The following is a 19,420-nucleotide window of genomic DNA, read 5'->3' as shown; positions in this document are numbered from 1 at the left end:
ACCTATAATTAATTATTCGTAAAGGAATTCAATGATAAACATTTCCCAGTAGCCTAATCTGTAAATTATTATTATTGAGCAACTTTGAATCATCTCAGTTTCAGTTTCCACTGCATTTACTTTAAATTGTTGTACAACACCTGATTTAGGATTAAAGGCCATGCATATACACACCTTGTGGGACATTTGCAAAACTAAACTGGGATTTAGGACTTCTCACTGAGGAGTAGTAGTTAGGTCAGATGATTCACTGGCTCCCAAAAGCAGGAACAATAACATGAAACTATGACTCATATGCTGTAAGTAACCAAGCACATTTATCAGCCATACTACCAGTTACCTTGATTTTACATGCAAAACAAGTGATACATTTATATAATCTGATGCATTATGTATGATTGAAGGCCTTGCGTACCCACACCGGTGTTGTCAAACTACAAACAAAGCAACATTAGAAGAAAATTCTATCAATTCATGAGACTTTAATGTTCTGCAAAGAAATCTCTTCACCAGTTTAATTCCTCTTCCCTGTAAGCACACTGAACATCTGATGCTCCTTTCAGTCTTAACACATGACCAAAGACTACATAGCCCGTTTGTAATAGAAATCTTGAGTTTTTTTAAGGACAAGAAAACTAGTTTGATTCAATTTAATTAATCGTATTATTTTTCACTTTGGGAGACAGTGGATTGGTTGTCCCAGCCAGGAAGGCTCAGTGAGACGTCACCAACAAACGTAGCTGAATAATCTGCAACAGAATAAATATAAAATTCGATATAATTATAACTTTTGAAAAATAACCTCTCCCTACGTTGTACCATTTCCCTGTATAGCAGATATGCTTACAACTGTCTGTGTCCTGAAAATGTCTCTGCCTTTAGTGTTAAGCCTGAAGGGTGAACAGATGGGCATGGGGAGGCTGAGGGGGTCACAAAACTCTTAGTCCCATATGTCCTCGTCTTCCAGTTCCCACCATCTCATTTTTAAGCCTGCGGTGCCACACAAAGAGCCTTTCACAATGCCGTACTATCGGTGCAGGTCGAACGACTGCAGTTTCCTTTACTCGCACATCACAGTTTGACGGTATTAAAAAGGCCTATCACTTCATACTGCAAAACTTTTATCATTCAGAACATGAAAACAGTGGCAAGTGTTTGATTTTCTTAAGACCTTTCTGACATGTTGCCTAATTTTTATATTATCAGAGCTAACCAACAGTTATCATTATTGATTCCAAGAAATAGTTTGTCAATGAATCTAGATCTAAAACTACAAAGATTAAAAAATAAAATACTAATTAGACCCCAAGTTGAATTCTTCAAATGTTTTGTTTCATAAAAAGTCCAAAACCTAAATACATTATGTTTACACTGATATATGCTAAAGAGAAGCTTGAAAATATACTGAAAGTGATGAACCAATAGTAAAGGTTTATTTTTCTGTCGTTCAACTAATTCATTAAATATCTACATTTGCCTGTTAGAGCTTACTTTTCATAAGAAATTATTTAAAATATTTTTTAGCAGAGCAAGCACTATCAGCAGTAGTCATGCGCAGCACTCATTAACAAGGGAGCTGTCATTTTGAATAAACCCGGAACAGGACTTGTAAAGCCGAATCTAAAGCTGCAGCACGAAAAAGACATCTGCAGGAGGACGGATACCGTACTCATTTCTGGCTTTTGAGAGTGAGCCAGCATACTCGCTGCTCTGTGAGGCCACCGCTGCCCTGTAAAGATTAGCATACAGCTGATGTTCTGCCCCGAGGGTGAAAAGAGCCGGCTACAGGGCTTTGGTTTCAGGAGCAGGGCCCACGAAGACTGCATTGCTCCGCTCCCTCATTGTCCTCTTCATGTGAACTCCATATGTCCCCCTAGCGGCAGGTGTCGCAGGATGACCTCTGACCCGGCCTGCTACTTTTGTGGGCGAGGGTGACGATGTATTGTTCACGGCGAGGCAGTTGTCTAGACTGTTAGGCAACAGGATAAAAGAAAAACAATGACACGTCGTTAGGTTTTGTACCTACGATGGCAATTCTTCTAAACTTGTGCAGAACACTTTTTGACACACGACTTTGGGCTTTAGATTCCCGTATTAGTGCGCTGCCATTATTTAAGTAACATTGTTTGCTGAAGTTGTAATTAAAGTTGTCTCAAAGGAGGAAAAACATGCAACAAATGTCAATGTGTTCAGTTCAAAGACTTCAGTCCCAATTAGACGTCTTTTGAAAGCCACTTTAACACGTAGACTACATGTCCTAAAATGAATGCGTTTGAGAGACAAGGAAACAAACTGCTGCACAAGAGGCTCATTAAATAATGCTCTATTTATTTAGTTTTAAAATAGTTTCTTTTTGTTCTACAGACATAATTACAAGGAAGTCAAGGTCTTGCAGAAGCAACAAAATAAACCCCTTTTTATTAATTTAAAATACTGACAGTAAAATATAACAGAAGAGCAAAGCTAAATTACTGGTAATGAGGATAATATCTGACTTGAGGTTAAAGATGTGACCACACATGCGATGTGCAACCATAGTCGAGCACCACTGCCCCTTTTTCAACCAAACCTGCATCACTAGAGACATGACCAACATTTAGTAATAATCCTAAGGAACTATAGCAAAATGGGTTTTGCAAGCAGAAGTGGTCTGGTAACTGCTAGCTGCATAGCGTGGCAAGAACTGACCAAAGGAAAACAATATCACATTTTACTAAACTTGTATCTTGAGTTGGAAACAGAGTTAGTCATTTCACAACAAATGCATCAACTTCCAAATGAAAATATTTACTTACAGAGCACACAAAAAATGGCAGCAAAATTAAAATCCAGAAAGAAAACAAACTGAAAAAAAAAAATCCATTTAGACTTTGGTTTCGTTCCTTTTTATATTTGGGATTTTCCATTCTGTGACCAGCAGAAGTAAAATAATTTGATTCTCAAACCTCACTTCGGAGAGTAGACGTTGTTTGATAAGAAATAAAACAAGTGTTACAACAGTGTGTGAAGTTGGATTAAAAGTGTACCAGTGTGGCTGCAGTACTGCATGAAGACAAACATAAGACCACAAGGAAAGCGAGCAAGCAGGCTCTGAGGATCAGGGTAAAAACAGTTCATACAGTAAAAGGTTCAACTATCAACACCCAAACATGTGGGTACAAACTCACCACTTAAAAGTATTTTTTTATGTATTTGTGTGCTAAATTCACATCTATTATTAAAATATGTATTGTTGATAGCAAAATCCACTGCTTTGTAAGGTAAAAGAATACGCTTTGTACGATTTCTAACAGAAAATAGTGCACTTTTCAAGGCATTCAGGCCATTTCGCTTTGTATTCAGTGGAAGATGCATTTCCTCAGCTGTTGTAAAGGGGTCCCCCAGAGGTTTAAAGGTGTCTAGAAGACGAACACGCAAACAATAAGTGCAGCCAGTCCGCACCGCAGGGTCACCTGTGGACACTCTCAGACTCTGTGGCTTCCAAACCTAAAAACATCATTTAAACAAGAGACACAGCATTTCTATTGCTAATATACCACAACATAGTGCTGTGGTAGAAATGAGTCATTGTGTAGTGTCTTTTTCCTTCTAACCTGTGGAGTTTAACCAGTTGGTTTCTGTGTTTTCATGAAAAAAAAACCTAATTCATTGTAAAATGGTAGAAGTAGAAAGAAAAGCTGTGGATTTAAATCAAGACATTTGGGGAAATAAACTTGTCTTTCTGGTGAGGAGAGGATGGATACCACTCATGTCTGAAGGTGGTAGCAATCTACTCGTCTGACTCTCGGCAAGAAAGCAAATGAGCGTAATTCCCAAAATGTTAAACTATTCTTTCGAGAATCTCTTTCCGCCATCACCAGAGCACGAGCTGTACCAACGCTGGACAAAGTATAGTGACGCAAAGCCATCAATGCAGACTGGAGTAAATACGAAACCAGTGGTGAGACTTTGGAAAACAACCGTAGACCGGTACAAAGCAGACTTTGTGCCCCACTGTACAACAGAGAGTGAACCAGCTGCCGTTTGTGCCTTGACCACCACAGGGGACTGCAGATAAAGAAATGCCGAATCTGATAATATGCCGTTCAGAGTCTGTAGTGAAGCAGGTCGACGGCCGTGACACGATACCGACCTGCTCTCAAGCAGCAACTTGACGTTTTCACTAAACAGCTTGCAAGCGCACAACACAAAATGACCTAAATCTGTCACCGAGGGGTAATTGAGGTATTAAATGAAGGTAGGATATTGCTATCATTAATGGATAAATCAGCCGTACGCACTTTTTCCACCTGCACTTGAAGTGCTGTGCCATTTCTTTTTTTTTATTACAACTAAACTGAGTTCGGGGGAATCGCGTCAGAATGGCTTTGATACATACGATTTGTTTAACAGTAAGTTAAAAACAAACGGTGCTCTGGAGCGGGAAGAGTCCACGAGCGGTTACAGGCGAGGCCACAACTATAGGAGGGGTTTCAGCCGTAACATGGCGGCGAGAGGGAGGGGGAGTGAGCGGGAGAAACGAGGAGTCTTCAGTGTACAAGTTGTCTAAAGTAGGTATTTGTGTCCGGTGTCCTCGTCCAGGGTGAGGTCCACCACTTCGGGTGGGGACACCCAGTTGGGCTGAGGGGAAACAGTAGTCCAGAGCTGTGGTTGATTTGTGCTGTTTAACTGCGCCACTGATTTCTCCTTCCAGGTGGACAGACTCTTTATTACTCCTCCGCATGGGTGAGCGCATCTGGAAGAATAATAATTTTTAAAAAGGATTAATTCATACACTTTTATTCACAAATAAAAAGGAACATTTAAATTAAAGATAAGGTTTCCCCACTGAAAGTCTTTACCGTGCTTTCTCTTGCACTCCGACTATTTCCACCTCGCTGTCAGAGGAGGTGATGTTAATCTGGCCCTTGTTGTGGTGAGAACTTTCCTTGTGCGACAGCTCTGCCTCCACGTGGCCTGAAACAAATAAAAGGAACAGAGTCACACATTGTGAAGCGGACCGGAGCAAGTAGAGCGCTTCAGGCCTTGCTGATGCATTTAAAAAAAAAAAAACAGTGCAGCTGCTTTGACACGGACGAGAACAGAAACGAATGAATCCGACACTTGTGTTGCTGAGAAGCTGACTGGATAGCATGGAGCAACAGACAGAACAGAAATTGTGGACTTTATATTCATGTTTTGACAATGCCGGCTAGTCGGTCACAAAAGGTCAATTCTTCAGTCTTGAAGCAAGGAAGCGAGAGTATTTTTTTCTTCTTCTCCATAGCACCCAATGCAAAGCCAGTGTGTGTGGGATGAAGGCAGCAACACTTCAAAGGCATCTTGCTGACATCAATAAGACCATTTCCCCCACATAGCAAGTTGCTTATTGATGACACCCATGCCTCTAAATGTCCCGTCTTCACTGAGAGGAGTGGAAAGTATCAGTTTGGATTCAGCGGGTTTGTAACTGACCTGAGACAGAGCACAGAGCTCTTATACACCCAGAGTGAGCTGCCATATCCCGGCCTCTGTGTGTTTTTAGCTCATGCTTTATCACCGTGGGCCGGACTGTCTCCACACTCATACTCTCCTGGTTAGAATCAGTGTCTGAAATATCATAGTGACCCACTACTGGAAGCGCGTCTGCAGAGAACAAAGAAAACACTTCATTATTCAAATCATGCTTTGGAATCGTAGGACTGACACTGCGTCCGTAGTCCAGTAGTGAAATTAAACATTTTGGCCTTTTCACTTTTGACAGCACTAAAAGAAACGCTCCGAAAATATGAATGTGATCCCTTCTCAAAGCTACACGAGCGAGGCTTTTGTATTCGAGGAGTAAATAAGTAAACCCATAGCATTTATTTTTCTCTGCATTTATTGCTTTTAAAATAACAGCCAGTCACATAAAAACTACACAAGATTACAGTCATTACAAAACACTTCAAAATCGTCTTACTCAGTGAGTGAAATGTAGCGGGATAATAACTGCCAAAAAACAGAAGAATAACTCTGTGGAAAAGAGGGAACATGTATTTTTGTTCTACCCTGTAAAAGGAGTCCCTGGGAGAAACGCACACACACTATCATCCAGACGAGTGTGTGTGAGGGGGTTCGTCTGGACAGCATGTACTTTGAGAGAACACTGCCTATGAATAGCTGAGTGGGCTGCAATAGACAGGTACCGGAGAAAGAGAGGGCGTGCCGATGTAAAGGCCATGCCGATGTAAAGGCCATGTATTAAAGATAGAAAAAGGATGACTGTAAACCAGGATAGTCTCTTTGGTAAACGGTGGACTGTCCTTAGTGTTGTTTTTAATGCACAGTGTGTGATTGTATGAGGCTCCCTTTACCACGTTGACAAAACAGCCGATTTTAAAGGGTTACTTCAGTTTGAACACATGGATGCAGTTGTTGGATCCATTTAAACCCAAATGTAAGTAAGTTTGCACTACGGACCAAAAACACCAATATTCACACAATTAGGCCAAGAGAAAACAACCAAATAGATAAAACGTTCAGTCTGTCACCATTTATCAGCATCAGCAAAGCTACACCTTGCACACATGCTGCTGATGACAACCAGTTTGGCCTTGCACATTCTATATACTAATATAACCACATGCAAACAGGTGGGGAAACGAGGCCTCCAGCGTTTTGTAAAACTGACGTAGGGCTACATATACACGTACAGAAAATGTAACTTTTTTTTTTTTTTTTTTAAACATCCTAACTATAAATATGATTCAGCCAAAGATTCCTTCATCAATGTCAGTGATGGTTAGTGTTAAGAACTCTTATCAGTAGAAGTAGTTCGAGGATTGTTTCCACCTCAAAGACCACAGGATCTGAACCAAAGAAGGCCACTTGATTGCTCAGATCAGTCAGTGTTTTTCTTTTTTTTAGGAAATCCGTAAACATTGCCATGCACCACACTGCAGCAGCATTACTGCTGTATATCCGTTAGTTTGATGCCTGGGTTTTTAGTTTGAAGTCAAGCTGCAGTGACACGGGCTGCAGTGCAAATAGGAAACTAACTAGGCGGCTGTTGTACGAGTGAAGATGTGAGGCTCTTGACACTGCAGCTGATAGCCACAACATAGGAACCCATGCCTTATCTGATGTTCACAACCTATACACAGGCTACTAAAAATAAACAGTGGGAGTCAGTCCTCCCTCACTAGTTTCTTGTTACTGCACAAAGGCAGCAATAGCAGCAAATGTAACAGAAACGCAAACCGTAGAAAATGTAAACACTTCTAATCTAATTATGTCATAGGATTTTAAAAAAGCAAGAATTGTGTGGGTTAGTATATTGTGTTTATAGTTTTAAGCAAATCTACAGTTATGTAAATGTTAGTAAAGCTATACCACCAAAACAAAGGTTGTCCCAAGACCCTGAACCATTTATAAGCAGAGTGCAAACATAGTTCAGGAGAAAGAAGGCTAATGTAGAGTGTTGAACTGAATTTCTAAAGAGATGCTCTAGCTATCATTCCCAGCATGAAGTCAGAATGACAAGGCACATGCTATTAAGCAGCCCCCCCCCCCATCTAGCACTGTCCTAATGGCTGTAATGCACAGTCTGAATGAATGACAATCACCACCTGTGTGCATTTGTGTGTACAGCTGGTACACAAAAACAAACGAGCCATATGAAGAGCAATATAATAAGAGCCCTGACTGGACAGTCCACTGAGATGCACCCTGTGTCCGTGTCACAGATGCTGCCGAAATCAAACGGGTGAGTTGAATTATTCTGAATGTCAAATCTCACAGTGATTCAGTGCCAGTAGATCAAACCGGGCCCTCGGGTCTGCACAGAAGTTCAAATGACCAGCTCGGGCCCAGCTGCTGTTGATGGTGTATCCGTTCAGTGACCTCGCATCGTTAACCTATTAACACCTACTGCCGTGCTTTCTGCATCAACTAGTTCTACACTTGGTAACATCTAAGTAAGTGCAATCTAAACATTCAAGAGACCGGGGTCTGGAACACCTAGATTCCCGTTCCGAGTGACCACTTCAGGTAGGATGTTGTTGTTGTTGTTTATGGGGGTGGAGGTGAGACTGTTGTTGTCTCGCGCCAACATGTAAGCAGCCATAGTCTCTGAAGACTCCGACGACGGCAAAAAGGAACTGGGCTGGGACGGGCGTACCCCCTGGGAGGGGCGCTGCTGCCCCTCTAGGGCGTCACTTGAGCGTTTGGACGAGTCGTTGTCTGAGTCGAGGTGTGCGAGCTTATCCATCCAGACGCGGAAGCGCTCCTCAGTCTGACGCTGCATCACAGCAAATCGTGTCATGGCCTCCTCCAGAACACTGCCGATGCCGTTCCTGTCCCACGAACTGGTGTCCAGCAGCCCATGAATCTGGGCGCCCACTCTGGATCTCTCCGACGCACGTCTGAAGCCAGCTTTAAAGACATTGAGGCCAAAGCCATAAGAAAATACAGTAGCACTGTCATGCTTCGGAGGTGGACTTTTATATTAAAGAGAAAAATTACAGTTTGTTTTTTTGGTTACGTGCAGATTGACCCTTTCATGCTGATGGACTACATCATGCAGTTGAAGCACTCAAATCTATGTGCGGGATGTAAAAATGGTTGAAAACATTTCATGTAGTACGGATCCCTAAGGAGAGATAACTGGATGTCTCGGACGACTGGTTTAGTGACCGTGGTTTGAAAAATGTGTTAGAGAGACTGAGGTAAACACCCATTTGAAGCAAATTCATTATGAAACGATGATGGACAAAAGATGTGTTTAATTCTGCTAAAACTTCGATCATCTTAAAATACACTGTAGGGTTAGTATCAGCCAAAAATAGGCACCTGGAAAAAACCCTAATACTAGATAAACTACAGTAGTTCCATTCTGGAAACACACAAGTGAGCTAAACAATTCATTTAAACACACCACCACATATTGTGATTTTAACAGAAAAATAAAATCAGTCTACCAGAACCAAACCAAAATGTTATATTCTAAGAAATGCAATCTCAGTGAAAAGATCAGCCTAAAGTAAATGAAGAGACTTCAACACCAGCAGCAGGCCTGTAAATACCACCCAGTTAGTAGTTACTTATAGAACTCAACCCACCGAAGAGATTTCTACAATCGTCAGGAAACGTCAGTCACAGCTGCATATCCATTCATATTTTCTCGACGATGACACAAGAGCTATGCGACAGGTCAAATGTGCTACAGAAATCATTATAGAGAAGAGAACCACCTGTTTCCAAGACAAAGAGACGAGTAGGATAGAGCTATGGAATATTCAAAAGCAGGATATACTAAATGCCTAGTAGTCTTAAGTCACTAAATATAAATAGTTTAAATTGACTTAAGCATTCTGATAAAACGGCACATCCAATATGATAGAGTCTATACTCGCAGGTGTAAGATCATTTCTACTAGCACACCAACGCTTAACCGCAACTGCGGAGTCTTGCAACTCGGACTAACACAGTGTGACCACACACCATTCACTGTCTATTTACAGCAAAGGCTGAGGATATAAATGGCCCATTGTTGAACTGCAGAGCTCGCAATGTAGGTTAGATTAACACAACTCCGTTTCTACCATTCCACGAGTTGAAGAATGTCCACTCGACTTCCACAGCATGCAAACGATGAGACAAACTTCTAAAAGAACCATACATTGTATTACTAGAAGTGATGGCCCTCCTAAACACACAGACTAACTATCCAAAAACAGGGTGAATGAAGAGATGGAGTGAGAAAACAACACCAAAAACAGAAAGTGATTGGATAAAACAAACACAAAAAGCGGTGCTTGCACAGATCTGTTAAAGGCTCTCTACAGCCCCATTACATGTTCTTACTATATGTGGCAAGTGAACACTTTAATTTGGCTTGCCTGAATTTTTTACATCATGCAGGCAGCCTCATATAAATATCTGTGTTAGACTCTGATTGCTTAGTCATACACTGTAGGCCTATACATTTTTATATCATTATGTGATCGTGTTTTACAGTGGCTGCTACCGTTACCCTGTACTACTACACGATGGTAGAAGTACTTTGCTATAAGCACGTGTTGTGAACATTGGATGTTACCTGTAATATCTGTCTTGATTGTCTTGCTACCTCCTGAAGTGTCGTCGTCCTCGTCCTCAGAGGAGCTGGTGCTGGAGTCGCACGTGAGCTCGCTGTCACTCGTACTGCTGTCCTGCAGCAAGTTGTACTTCTTCCGCGCTGCTGCCTCCCGCTTTTGCCTCAGCAAACGCATTCGCTCCTTGTGTTTCTGGCTACGGTGACCTTTCACTTTTGCCAGCTTTCCATTGGTTTGCTTTTCCTGCCCTCCAGCTGCTACCAAGGTGGGCTGGCAACGGTTTTTCTTTGCAGCCATCGCGTTAGGCAGCATCTCGCTCTCTGAACGTAACCGCCGGGACTTCCTCCCCCCTGTAGACGACGACTGCCTTCCTGCTGTCTGCCCAGGATCATTCGCAGCTTCCATGTTGCCCTCTTCGTCTTTTCCGGTGGGAGGAGCAGCACCGTCTTCCCCTGAGGAGAGCGTGTCTGAGTCAGCGAGGTGGCCACTGGACGAGGGGGAGAGCATGTAGTTGTTCGAGGAGTCGCTCTCATAGATATGACGAGATACGGGCTTGTCGCTCCCTGTAGAGGCATGCTGGGACTCTGGGGAGTCTCGGCGGAGCTCCTTCATCAGGCATGGCATGGAGAGGAGACTCTGCTCACCCTCTGTAGTCAAGGGGCTGTCTCCCTCCTTTTCCCTCGGCGGTGAGCTGGTACTGGTGGTGGCCTCTGATTTTAGATGCTCGTCCTGAACAGAGCCTGTGGTTGACAGCGCTTCATCAAGGCACTCTGGGGGGCACTCAGCATCCACAAAATCCTCTGCCTTGTCTGAGTCAGCCATCTTCATGCTAGTTGAGCCCAGAGCCCAAAGGTCCAACAAACATGGACCAATGTGCCTTGACAGAAGCTCACCTGCTGGAGGAAAAACACATTACTCAGTACAGTCTAAATGATGTGCAAGAGGCTGGGTGTCTGACAGCATAGGCAATACATAAGGGAATTGTTAAATAATGTGGACATACAGAAATATTAGCACAATGGTCCCAAAATGAAACATTCATTTTTAAACATGTAACTTAGATCTCCAGTTCAGCTATATACGTAAACAATAAAACAATTTTTCCTCCTTTACAAACTCTTAAGTTAAGACATTCTGTGCATTTTGTACTGTGTTAACATGTCATATAACGACTGACTGTTCACATACAAAAACAAATAATCTCTCGAAATTGTATGCAACAATTTGGCCAGAATTTCCCGTTAGCGATATTGCCGGTATGCAATTGACGTTAGCTAGCTTCTACTTTTACGTCTCAAACAGCCTGCGTAACGTTTACATAAAAGTCCGCTATACCTCCCCAGCCACGTTAAACACAATGTGTGGAGTACGAGACATTTATTTATGATTGAATTAATTACTTTAATATGAGTTAGTTGAGTCTGTGGCTAACTGGAGAGCTAACACAGGCTTGGATGCAGACGCTACTTTTAGCTGCGTAGTGAAGCTAACCTCGGTCATAACCTAACACCCAGCAGTAAACTTGGCGAGAAGAAGACATGTCATTTGTAAATGTTCAGGTTGCAGGACAGCTGCTTCGCAATATCCTAAAAATGGAATCCGTATCTAGCCACCCAGGGGCGTAACAAACAGGATAATGTCAGCAGCTAACGCTATCTCAGTCAAAGCGGTAGCAGACTTAGCATTTCAGCTAAGCTAGTTACAACTTACCGCGGCGTTAGTTATATTCTTCTTTTCCCAGTGTAGGACTTCTCAACATCTTCAGTATTTTGTAGCCTCTTTGACTTACGATGCATGGACAATGCACTGCTAAATACACTTTACTTCTTTACAACTTGGAATAATTTGAACGTGTTTTTGGCGCAGTGCGCTCGCACCTTTCGCGAGCCCAGATAGCAATTAGCAGTTAGCTGTGTGTATATTTTAAAATGTCTCCATCAGCCGTACGTCTCCACATAGCTACATACACCACTTCCGGTATTTTCCCAATGGTGGAGCGCCCCTATGGGTGGGATGTTAATACTACAGGAAGGGGAAACTACCTCAGGAGAGGACGGGCATGGACAGCAGGGGGACAGAGCAGCTACATGTTGTGGCCCTGGGGCACAAGGGACAAGTTTTACTCTCCTTAGGTTTTGGCAAAACACACAATAACTTCTTGGTTAGGTTCAAGAAAAGACCATTGTTTGTATTTAGATGAACCTTCTCTGGCAGAAAGCCACAAAGGTAATGTCTCTCTCACCATGTCCCTGGGTCCCTGCAGAGGTCCCCCACAGTACTGTAATAAAGAAGTGAATGAGGGTTTGCTGACCATACATTTACTCAAGCACAGTATTTAACTACATATACTTCTGCTCCACTATATTTCAGGGGTAAATATCATACTGTTAACTCCACTGAGAATAATCAAGATATTAATATAACAAATCCCTTGCTAGATCTTGATCATCCTGATATCACACATTGTTTTTAGAAACGTGTTTCTACCATAAACCATAATCTATATTTTTGGTGCAACTTTAATTAAACATCATGCAAACGCATCTTAAACGACTGTGAAATAGTATATTGTTTCTTGTAAAATAATCAGAAGTAAAACAACATATTTAAAACATGGACAGCAAGGTCTTAAACAAATAGTCATGATATAATTATAGCAATAAGTAAACACACAGCTATTTATAAATATATCTTATTGAATTGAATTAATAGTTGAATTATTTGACTGTCTGCCTAATATTCAGATGTCTTAATGTTTTATTTAATGTTTAAATTTTTCAATACCATATCAATATAATATACATTGAACTATTTATCGCCTATGTATTTACTTGTTTTTAATTCAATGTCTTGAATAAAAAATACAAGAAAGAGAAAAGAAACAAAAGTATACGGTAGTTTTATTTTGAAGTACTTCCGGGTCACTGTGACCTTTCTACATTTCGGTTTCCGTGTCCTCCATCCTTCTCTGTCCGCTCCGGGAGAAGGATCGACCTCACAGGACACGAACATGTTGTCAGTGCGCGTCGCAGCGGCTCTTGCCCGCAGTCTGCCTCGACGGGCTGGATTTGTAAGCAACACTTAACTTATGTTTACCTTTGTGTCGACTTCCTTCAGAAAATCCCGTTTTTTTGGGTCAAATTCTAAAGAAATCATCGCGGTGTTGTGTGTATGCACTGTTAACTTTTGTAGCTGACAGACGGCAACAAACAAGATAGTACTGAACATTATTAACAGTGACTAGACTATCAAATATACCTGTGAGCTATGTGTTAATGCATTATCAATGGACATGACTAAGCTAAAGCGCAGTAATGACGAATGTAATTTGGTATTGAAGGTCAGTTTTCATGCTAGCTTTCATTGCAAGTGCATTTGCCGGGCTAAGCTTTGCATATGTGTTTATGTATATGTTGTGATACTACGTTGGATATTGTAATGTTCTGGCTGAAAGTGAACAGTTATTGGGGAGGACTTATCCTGTGACCCTGCAGACTGCGTGACCTGTGGCCCAACTCAATGTTGTAGAGATATACGAAACAAAACATTTGAGTCACAGGCCAAGCGTATCTGTTTCTCTGAAAAACAGAAGAGCACTGACTGCTGTTCTGAAGGGAAATATTTCATGACTCTTCCAACAATCTAAGTTGCAGCTCTGTCTCCTATCAAGATTGTCAGCCATTATGTATGATTATTTTAGGGAGGAAAATATGAAATAATACAAGTAGCATCAATACAGACAAATAGCTGACAATAATACTTAACATACATACATTTTTAGTTATTGTTGTGTTAATAAAGTATTATTTAACTTTCTATTTTTGTTGGAATTTTATTGTGCAACAAACAAAACCTTTGTCCATCCAGATTGTTAGTGGTTTGAGGATTTTGGAAATTTGTTGAGTACTGAGTGATAGAGTGATAGACTGGTAATACTTGAGAGGCCCAAACTGTGGCTATAACTGGCTTAGCTTTCCTAGCACTAGCAAAGTCAATTAGTAATCTTAATTGAGTTATATTTTCTCCTTATTGCTGTTTTGATATTTTTTCACATTGTGAATGTTGTGAGACACAAGGTCTGTGGATTCTGGAGATCATGAATAGTCGAGTCATGATTTCTGGAAAGTGCTCAGAGCGCCACAGGCAGAGTGAACTCACTCTGATATTTAGAATGAGTTTATCCTCTGTGGACAGAATGTTGGAAACACCGCTCGTTAATAATGCAATTAAGTTCAACAGCAAAACTCACAACGACCTTAAAGTTGAATCAACAGCTCAAAACCTGAACATTTAAAAGCTTCTTGAAAGGAAGACTTATTGCCGGGCTGTTGCATTTGATTGCTTCATGAAATTGAAAATGCTAGACTTATTCGGTCAGTATAAAATGTATTTCTGTACTTGTTCCCATTGTCTTTAAAGGTATCCAAGAACGTTGCTGCAGCATGTGTAGGAGTCAAGAATCTACACACCACCCATCTAGGGTTTCAGAAAATGGGTCAGTGTTTCTGGAAACCCGTATTGGCCGAGTACTTAAGAAAGTGAATGAATTGTTAAAGTTGCCCACAGTTGTTAATCAGCCGTGCCTTTACAAACATTACAGGCACAGCCGAGGTGTCGTCCATTCTGGAGGAGAAGATCCTCGGAGTTGACCACAGCGCTGAATTGCAGGAGACTGGTCGCGTGCTGTCCATCGGTGACGGTATCGCCAGAGTGTACGGCCTGAGGAACGTGCAGGCTGAGGAGATGGTGGAGTTCTCCTCCGGCCTGAAGGTAAGACCGATGATGTAAACTTGTAGACCTTTTCACAGAGTGTGTTGAGGATTGCGTTCGCTTAACCAGGGGAGGTAATTGGTAAACAGCAATGCGCTCTACATAGCCACAGGGAGAACCCGTGTGTAAATACACTGTATCAAAGACTAGAATAAACGAGGCTTCCCATTTTCGTAACTTGTTTTTCTTCTCTTATCCAGGGCATGTCTTTGAACTTGGAGGCCGACAATGTTGGTGTTGTGGTGTTTGGTAACGACAAGCTGATCAAGGAAGGCGACGTTGTCAAGAGAACAGGTGCAATTGTGGATGTGCCCGTTGGTGAAGAGCTCCTGGGCCGTGTCGTCGATGCTCTGGGAAATGCTATTGATGGAAAGGTCAATGATGATAATAATAATACTCTGTATTTCTATAGCACAATTAATGCATAAGATGCATCACAGAGTGCTTTATAAATAAGCAAATAATCATGTTAGTTAGTTGACTCCTTTTTGTTCCACTATGTTCCCTCACAGGGCCCCCTCGGCTCCAAAATCCGCCGACGTGTGGGTCTGAAGGCCCCGGGTATCATCCCCCGCATCTCTGTGAGGGAGCCGATGCAGACTGGCATCAAAGCTGTGGACAGTTTGGTCCCCATCGGTCGTGGTCAGCGTGAGCTCATCATTGGCGACAGGCAGACTGGGTAAGAGGATTCTGCTCAAAGGGAATAGTTGAACACACGGCTGCATTTGATGTTATTCCCGGTGCTGTTGAAATGCAGCCACAGCAGTGGAAGTGCTAATGCTGATAAGGGGTTGTCAAATACTGAGCAGTGCAATATATCATGTTAAACTAAAACCAGATCATGGCTGCTTTAAATTCCGAATATTAACACATGACATCCGCACATGATGGATCTGTTTTTCGGTGTATCCAAGGTGCGCAGTATTTAAAATTTGTGTTGCAGCAAAACCGCAATTGCTGTCGACACGATCATCAACCAGAGGCGCTTCAACGAAGGGACCGACGAGAAGAAGAAGCTGTACTGCATCTACGTCGCTATCGGCCAGAAGAGGTCCACAGTGGCTCAGCTTGTGAAGAGGCTGACGGACGCGGACGCGATGAAGTACACCATCGTGGTGTCTGCTACCGCCTCTGATGCCGCTCCGCTGCAGTACCTGGCTCCCTACTCCGGCTGCTCCATGGGAGAGTACTTCAGAGACAACGGCAAGCACGCCCTCATCATCTATGACGATCTGTCCAAGCAGGTGAGTTTTGTTTCGTCGGATTGTTGAACACAGCGAAAGTGAATAGATTGAACAAACCGTAGTTTGCAGATCAACATCGACCTTGCGTGTTTCCTTTCTGCAGGCCGTCGCCTACCGTCAGATGTCCCTGCTGCTCCGTCGCCCCCCTGGTCGTGAGGCTTACCCAGGAGACGTCTTCTACTTGCATTCCCGTCTGCTGGAGAGAGCCGCCAAGATGAACGACAACTTTGGCGGCGGCTCCCTCACAGCCCTCCCCGTTATCGAGACCCAGGCCGGTGACGTGTCGGCCTACATTCCAACTAATGTCATCTCCATCACAGACGGACAGGTGAGTGCGTGACACGTTGACTCGCCCCAAAGTGAAATCCTGAACACGGTTATTAAATGCTGGTTTCCCCACTCAGATCTTCTTGGAGACTGAGCTGTTCTACAAAGGCATCCGTCCAGCCATCAACGTGGGCCTGTCTGTGTCACGTGTCGGATCGGCTGCCCAGACCAAGGCCATGAAGCAGGTTAGCCTTTTCTTTGTAATCACCCATCTCGCAGCTTTTTATCACAATCCATGTCATTGATTGTGATTCATTGATTTCTGCCCCATCACCAGGTGGCCGGTACCATGAAGCTGGAGCTGGCCCAGTACCGTGAGGTGGCTGCCTTCGCTCAGTTTGGTTCTGATCTGGACGCTGCCACTCAGCAGCTGCTGAGTCGTGGTGTTCGTCTTACCGAGCTCCTTAAACAGGGACAGTACTGTGAGTATTTGGTATTCAATTTCCCTTAAAAGGCATCTTTCATTCTGCAGTTGTCTTATGTTTTGAGACTGTATGCGTTTATGTTTCAGGCCCAATGGCCATTGAGGAACAGGTAACGGTCATTTATGCTGGTGTGAGGGGACTCCTGGACAAAATGGACCCGAGCAAGATCACCAAGTTCGAGAAGGGCTTCCTGCAGCACGTACTGAGCCAGCACCAAGACCTGCTGACAGCTATTAGGTGAGTGAAAGAGCTTCTGGGCATTTCAAATGTTACATTGTAGTTTATGTTCAATGCATTTTGTAACCAATCTGTACTTGATTGCAGGACTGAGGGCCAAATCTCTGAGGCATCCGATGTGAAACTCAAGCAAATTGTGTTGAATTTCCTCTCCACCTTTGAGTAAAGTGCTGCTTTGTTCTGGTGGTTTCCATGTTCACTGTAGAGCAACAGTCAGTTATACTTTCTATGAATTAAAAAGAAGTGGCACTTGATCTTTAATGTACAGATATCTCGTTCAGAGAATAAAGTATTCCATTTCATTGACTTGATCGCCTCTTTGTGTTTTTGGAACACTTGTTGGGTCACTTTCTGTTTGAAGAGTTTGTCTGTTGCTACGGTATATAGCAAAATCATATTGCTCACCGTCAGCCAGTGACCTTGTCTATTCAAACGAGAGTCCCATTTGAGTAATTGTTTTTTTAGGGGGAGGATTGATGATCTGAATTGCTTTCGTCAAAAGAGACGGCAGCAAACAATGTTTCTTAATTGTTAAGCTGACAATGACCTTGTGTACACACACACAGGGATGGGTCAAATGCAGAGAACCAATTTCTCCACTGCGGGACTAATAAGGGATTTCAAATAAAATGTAGAATCTTCACAACTTGTTTTCAATGCAGTTTGAAAGTTGGTGCACAGCTCAAAGGTGACTTTATATCTTAATATTTCAGAAATGAGAGGCTCATGATTTACACAATTGAATGAAAAGGATGGCATGGCCACGATACTTCATGAATGCAGAAATGACAGCCTTTGTGTCATACTTGGCTAACCTGAAGCAGCCACTCTTACAACCAGAAATTCAACGGAAAGTAAAAAACGTACTCCTTTTCAAATGCTCTGAATCGTCTTGCAGCCCCTTTCTCAATATTCTCTGGAGGTTGAAGCTGCTTTTGTGGTTCAAAAGTATTCCAAGTTCCACTTTGAGTTGTGATGGTCAACAAATCAAAGGATCTGATGTGACTTTTTTGTTAATGACTGGGTCAAGGCATCCTGGTGCTCAGCTTTTCTCATTTGTATTTAAGGTATCGGGTTCTCTCTTAATACACCAGTGTAGTATAACCCAACAGTGAACGCACAGTATTATCAGTTATCGACTTGCATCAGTCGAGGAGGTTAACATGTAATGCTCAGCCGGCAAAATCCCAAAACTACAGTGCCCTCTGCTGGTGAGGAGTGGCACATGACAGATTTCTAAATCACAAAAATCCTATTAAGATGTATTAACTTAAATGTTTTAAATACGAATGCTTTTTCCATTTCTGTAAGTTGCATCGACATCGAGTTCCTGATGACTTGCATTGTGTGATAATGGTTTAATTGGAAAGACAATCAAGAAGCACTTCTAAATTAGTCTTTATTACACAGAGTAAATGAAAACATTGAAATCAATAGAAGTGAGTATAAATAATGTGAATGGTTCATGAAATTCAGAACTGACTGAACAGCCGTGTTAATAAGAAATGGGGACTAATTTAGATAAACATAAGTGACAAAGTGCATATTTCACAATAACACAAGTGAAGGTGCCCAGTAAATATTTCACAAGTTGAACAAATTCAGTGGCGGAGTGCATTCATCAGCAAATTGTCAATTTAAAAACAGTGATTATAAGTGAGACAAAATAAATAAAAAAGACTAAAGCACACGTCATTTAAATATAAATATATAAGTCATTCTAAATAAATTAACATTAAAAAAAAGAAAACCACACTTGACAGCTGGAACATTTTACACCCAGTACTGTTTGGTGTGCACTGCGGGTCTGTGGTGTTTATGTTTTGGTAGATTATTCTGTTTGACATAGTAATCATAATAATCCCACTCCAGGGCCGAGGCCAGGACACCGTTGGACAGACCGTCACTGTCTGCTGACAGAATCCGCAGGGAGACGCCTGAGAAGAAACCATGCGAGTATATCAGAACTTTTGCATACATTTAATAATACCTAAATATACTACCCTAGTTATTTTAGATATACATATGGCCTGTAGCATTCATCCACGCAAGACAACAACGTTTTTTTCGTCATACTGTTCCCTCGGTCTACTTGTTTTTGGTGCTGCATTCATTTTTAATGGCAGTCGCGTTGGCTACAGTGCAGCCAAGGGAGAAAGAAGTTTACCTGCACTTGCACCAAAGTCGCTGTCCAGTCCAGGACCCACTGCAGATGTGTTCAGGTAGGAGGCCTCTGAAGGCGGGTCAGTGAACTCGCACTCCATGCCCACTTTGTCAAACATAACGCCTGGGTTCACATCTGTCAGCATCTGGAAAGTACTGCTCCGACGAAGATGGCCCACATGTTCCGTCTCCTCCTGTG

General features: G+C 42.3%; 3 protein-coding genes across 6 annotated transcripts in view; 1 reads left to right on the top strand and 2 right to left on the bottom strand.

Moving 5' to 3' along the window:
* Positions 1-2,336: 2,336 nt before the first annotated feature.
* On the bottom strand, positions 2,337-11,954 carry ark2n (arkadia (rnf111) N-terminal like PKA signaling regulator 2n). Of its 4 annotated transcripts, XM_079288967.1 has the most exons (5): positions 11,766-11,954; positions 10,061-10,951; positions 5,455-5,625; positions 4,842-4,956; positions 2,337-4,735 (listed from the first exon to the last, which is right to left on the bottom strand). In XM_079288967.1, the coding sequence occupies exons 2-5, from the start codon at positions 10,881-10,883 to the stop codon at positions 4,546-4,548; spliced, it is 1,299 nt and encodes a 432-aa protein (XP_079145093.1). In that variant the 5' UTR covers positions 10,884-10,951; positions 11,766-11,954; the 3' UTR covers positions 2,337-4,545. The 4 variants fall into 4 exon arrangements, with proteins under 4 accessions (XP_079145093.1, XP_079145092.1, XP_079145090.1 ...); XM_079288966.1 differs by lacking the exon at positions 5,455-5,625; XM_079288964.1 differs by lacking the exons at positions 2,337-4,735; positions 4,842-4,956; positions 5,455-5,625 and adding an exon at positions 5,888-8,394.
* A 1,048-nt stretch (positions 11,955-13,002) lies between these two features.
* On the top strand, positions 13,003-17,364 carry atp5fa1 (ATP synthase F1 subunit alpha). The gene is made up of 11 exons (XM_079288844.1): positions 13,003-13,125; positions 14,475-14,550; positions 14,656-14,825; positions 15,026-15,199; positions 15,338-15,504; positions 15,769-16,069; positions 16,173-16,397; positions 16,474-16,581; positions 16,674-16,818; positions 16,908-17,058; positions 17,146-17,364. Exons 1-11 carry the CDS (start codon positions 13,066-13,068, stop codon positions 17,222-17,224), a joined length of 1,656 nt encoding a protein of 551 aa, XP_079144970.1. The 5' UTR covers positions 13,003-13,065; the 3' UTR covers positions 17,225-17,364.
* A 1,467-nt stretch (positions 17,365-18,831) lies between these two features.
* The window catches only part of hwa (huluwa), a gene marked incomplete at both ends in the record, with an annotated part of 3,237 nt that continues 2,648 nt past the window's right edge, over positions 18,832-19,420 (bottom strand). The window contains 2 exons of the mRNA XM_079289934.1: positions 18,832-18,995; positions 19,226-19,415. Coding sequence (XP_079146060.1) covers positions 18,832-18,995; positions 19,226-19,415 — 354 coding nt within the window. The remainder of the gene's footprint in view (positions 18,996-19,225; positions 19,416-19,420) is intronic.

This window comes from Melanostigma gelatinosum (genome assembly GCF_949748355.1).
Source record: "Melanostigma gelatinosum genome assembly, chromosome: 18".
Lineage (NCBI taxonomy): Eukaryota > Metazoa > Chordata > Actinopteri > Perciformes > Zoarcidae > Melanostigma > Melanostigma gelatinosum.
Note: the sequence above shows the minus strand (reverse complement) of the source record. Positions and strands in the feature narration are given on the sequence as shown.

Bases quoted from the DNA above. Each gene is read 5' to 3' on its own strand.
- atp5fa1 (XM_079288844.1), top strand. From the start codon at position 13,066: ATGTTGTCAGTGCGCGTCGCAGCGGCTCTTGCCCGCAGTCTGCCTCGA. The intron at 14,551-14,655 runs GTCAGTGTTTCT...CAAACATTACAG, and splicing joins TCTAGGGTTTCAGAAAATGG to GCACAGCCGAGGTGTCGTCC. The intron at 14,826-15,025 runs GTAAGACCGATG...TCTCTTATCCAG, and splicing joins AGTTCTCCTCCGGCCTGAAG to GGCATGTCTTTGAACTTGGA.
- ark2n (XM_079288967.1), bottom strand. From the start codon at position 10,883: ATGAAGATGGCTGACTCAGACAAGGCAGAGGATTTTGTGGATGCTGAG. The intron at 4,957-5,454 runs GTCAGTTACAAA...TATTTGTTTCAG, and splicing joins AGCTCTGTGCTCTGTCTCAG to GCCACGTGGAGGCAGAGCTG. The intron at 4,736-4,841 runs GTAAAGACTTTC...TTATTCTTCCAG, and splicing joins GGAGTGCAAGAGAAAGCACG to ATGCGCTCACCCATGCGGAG.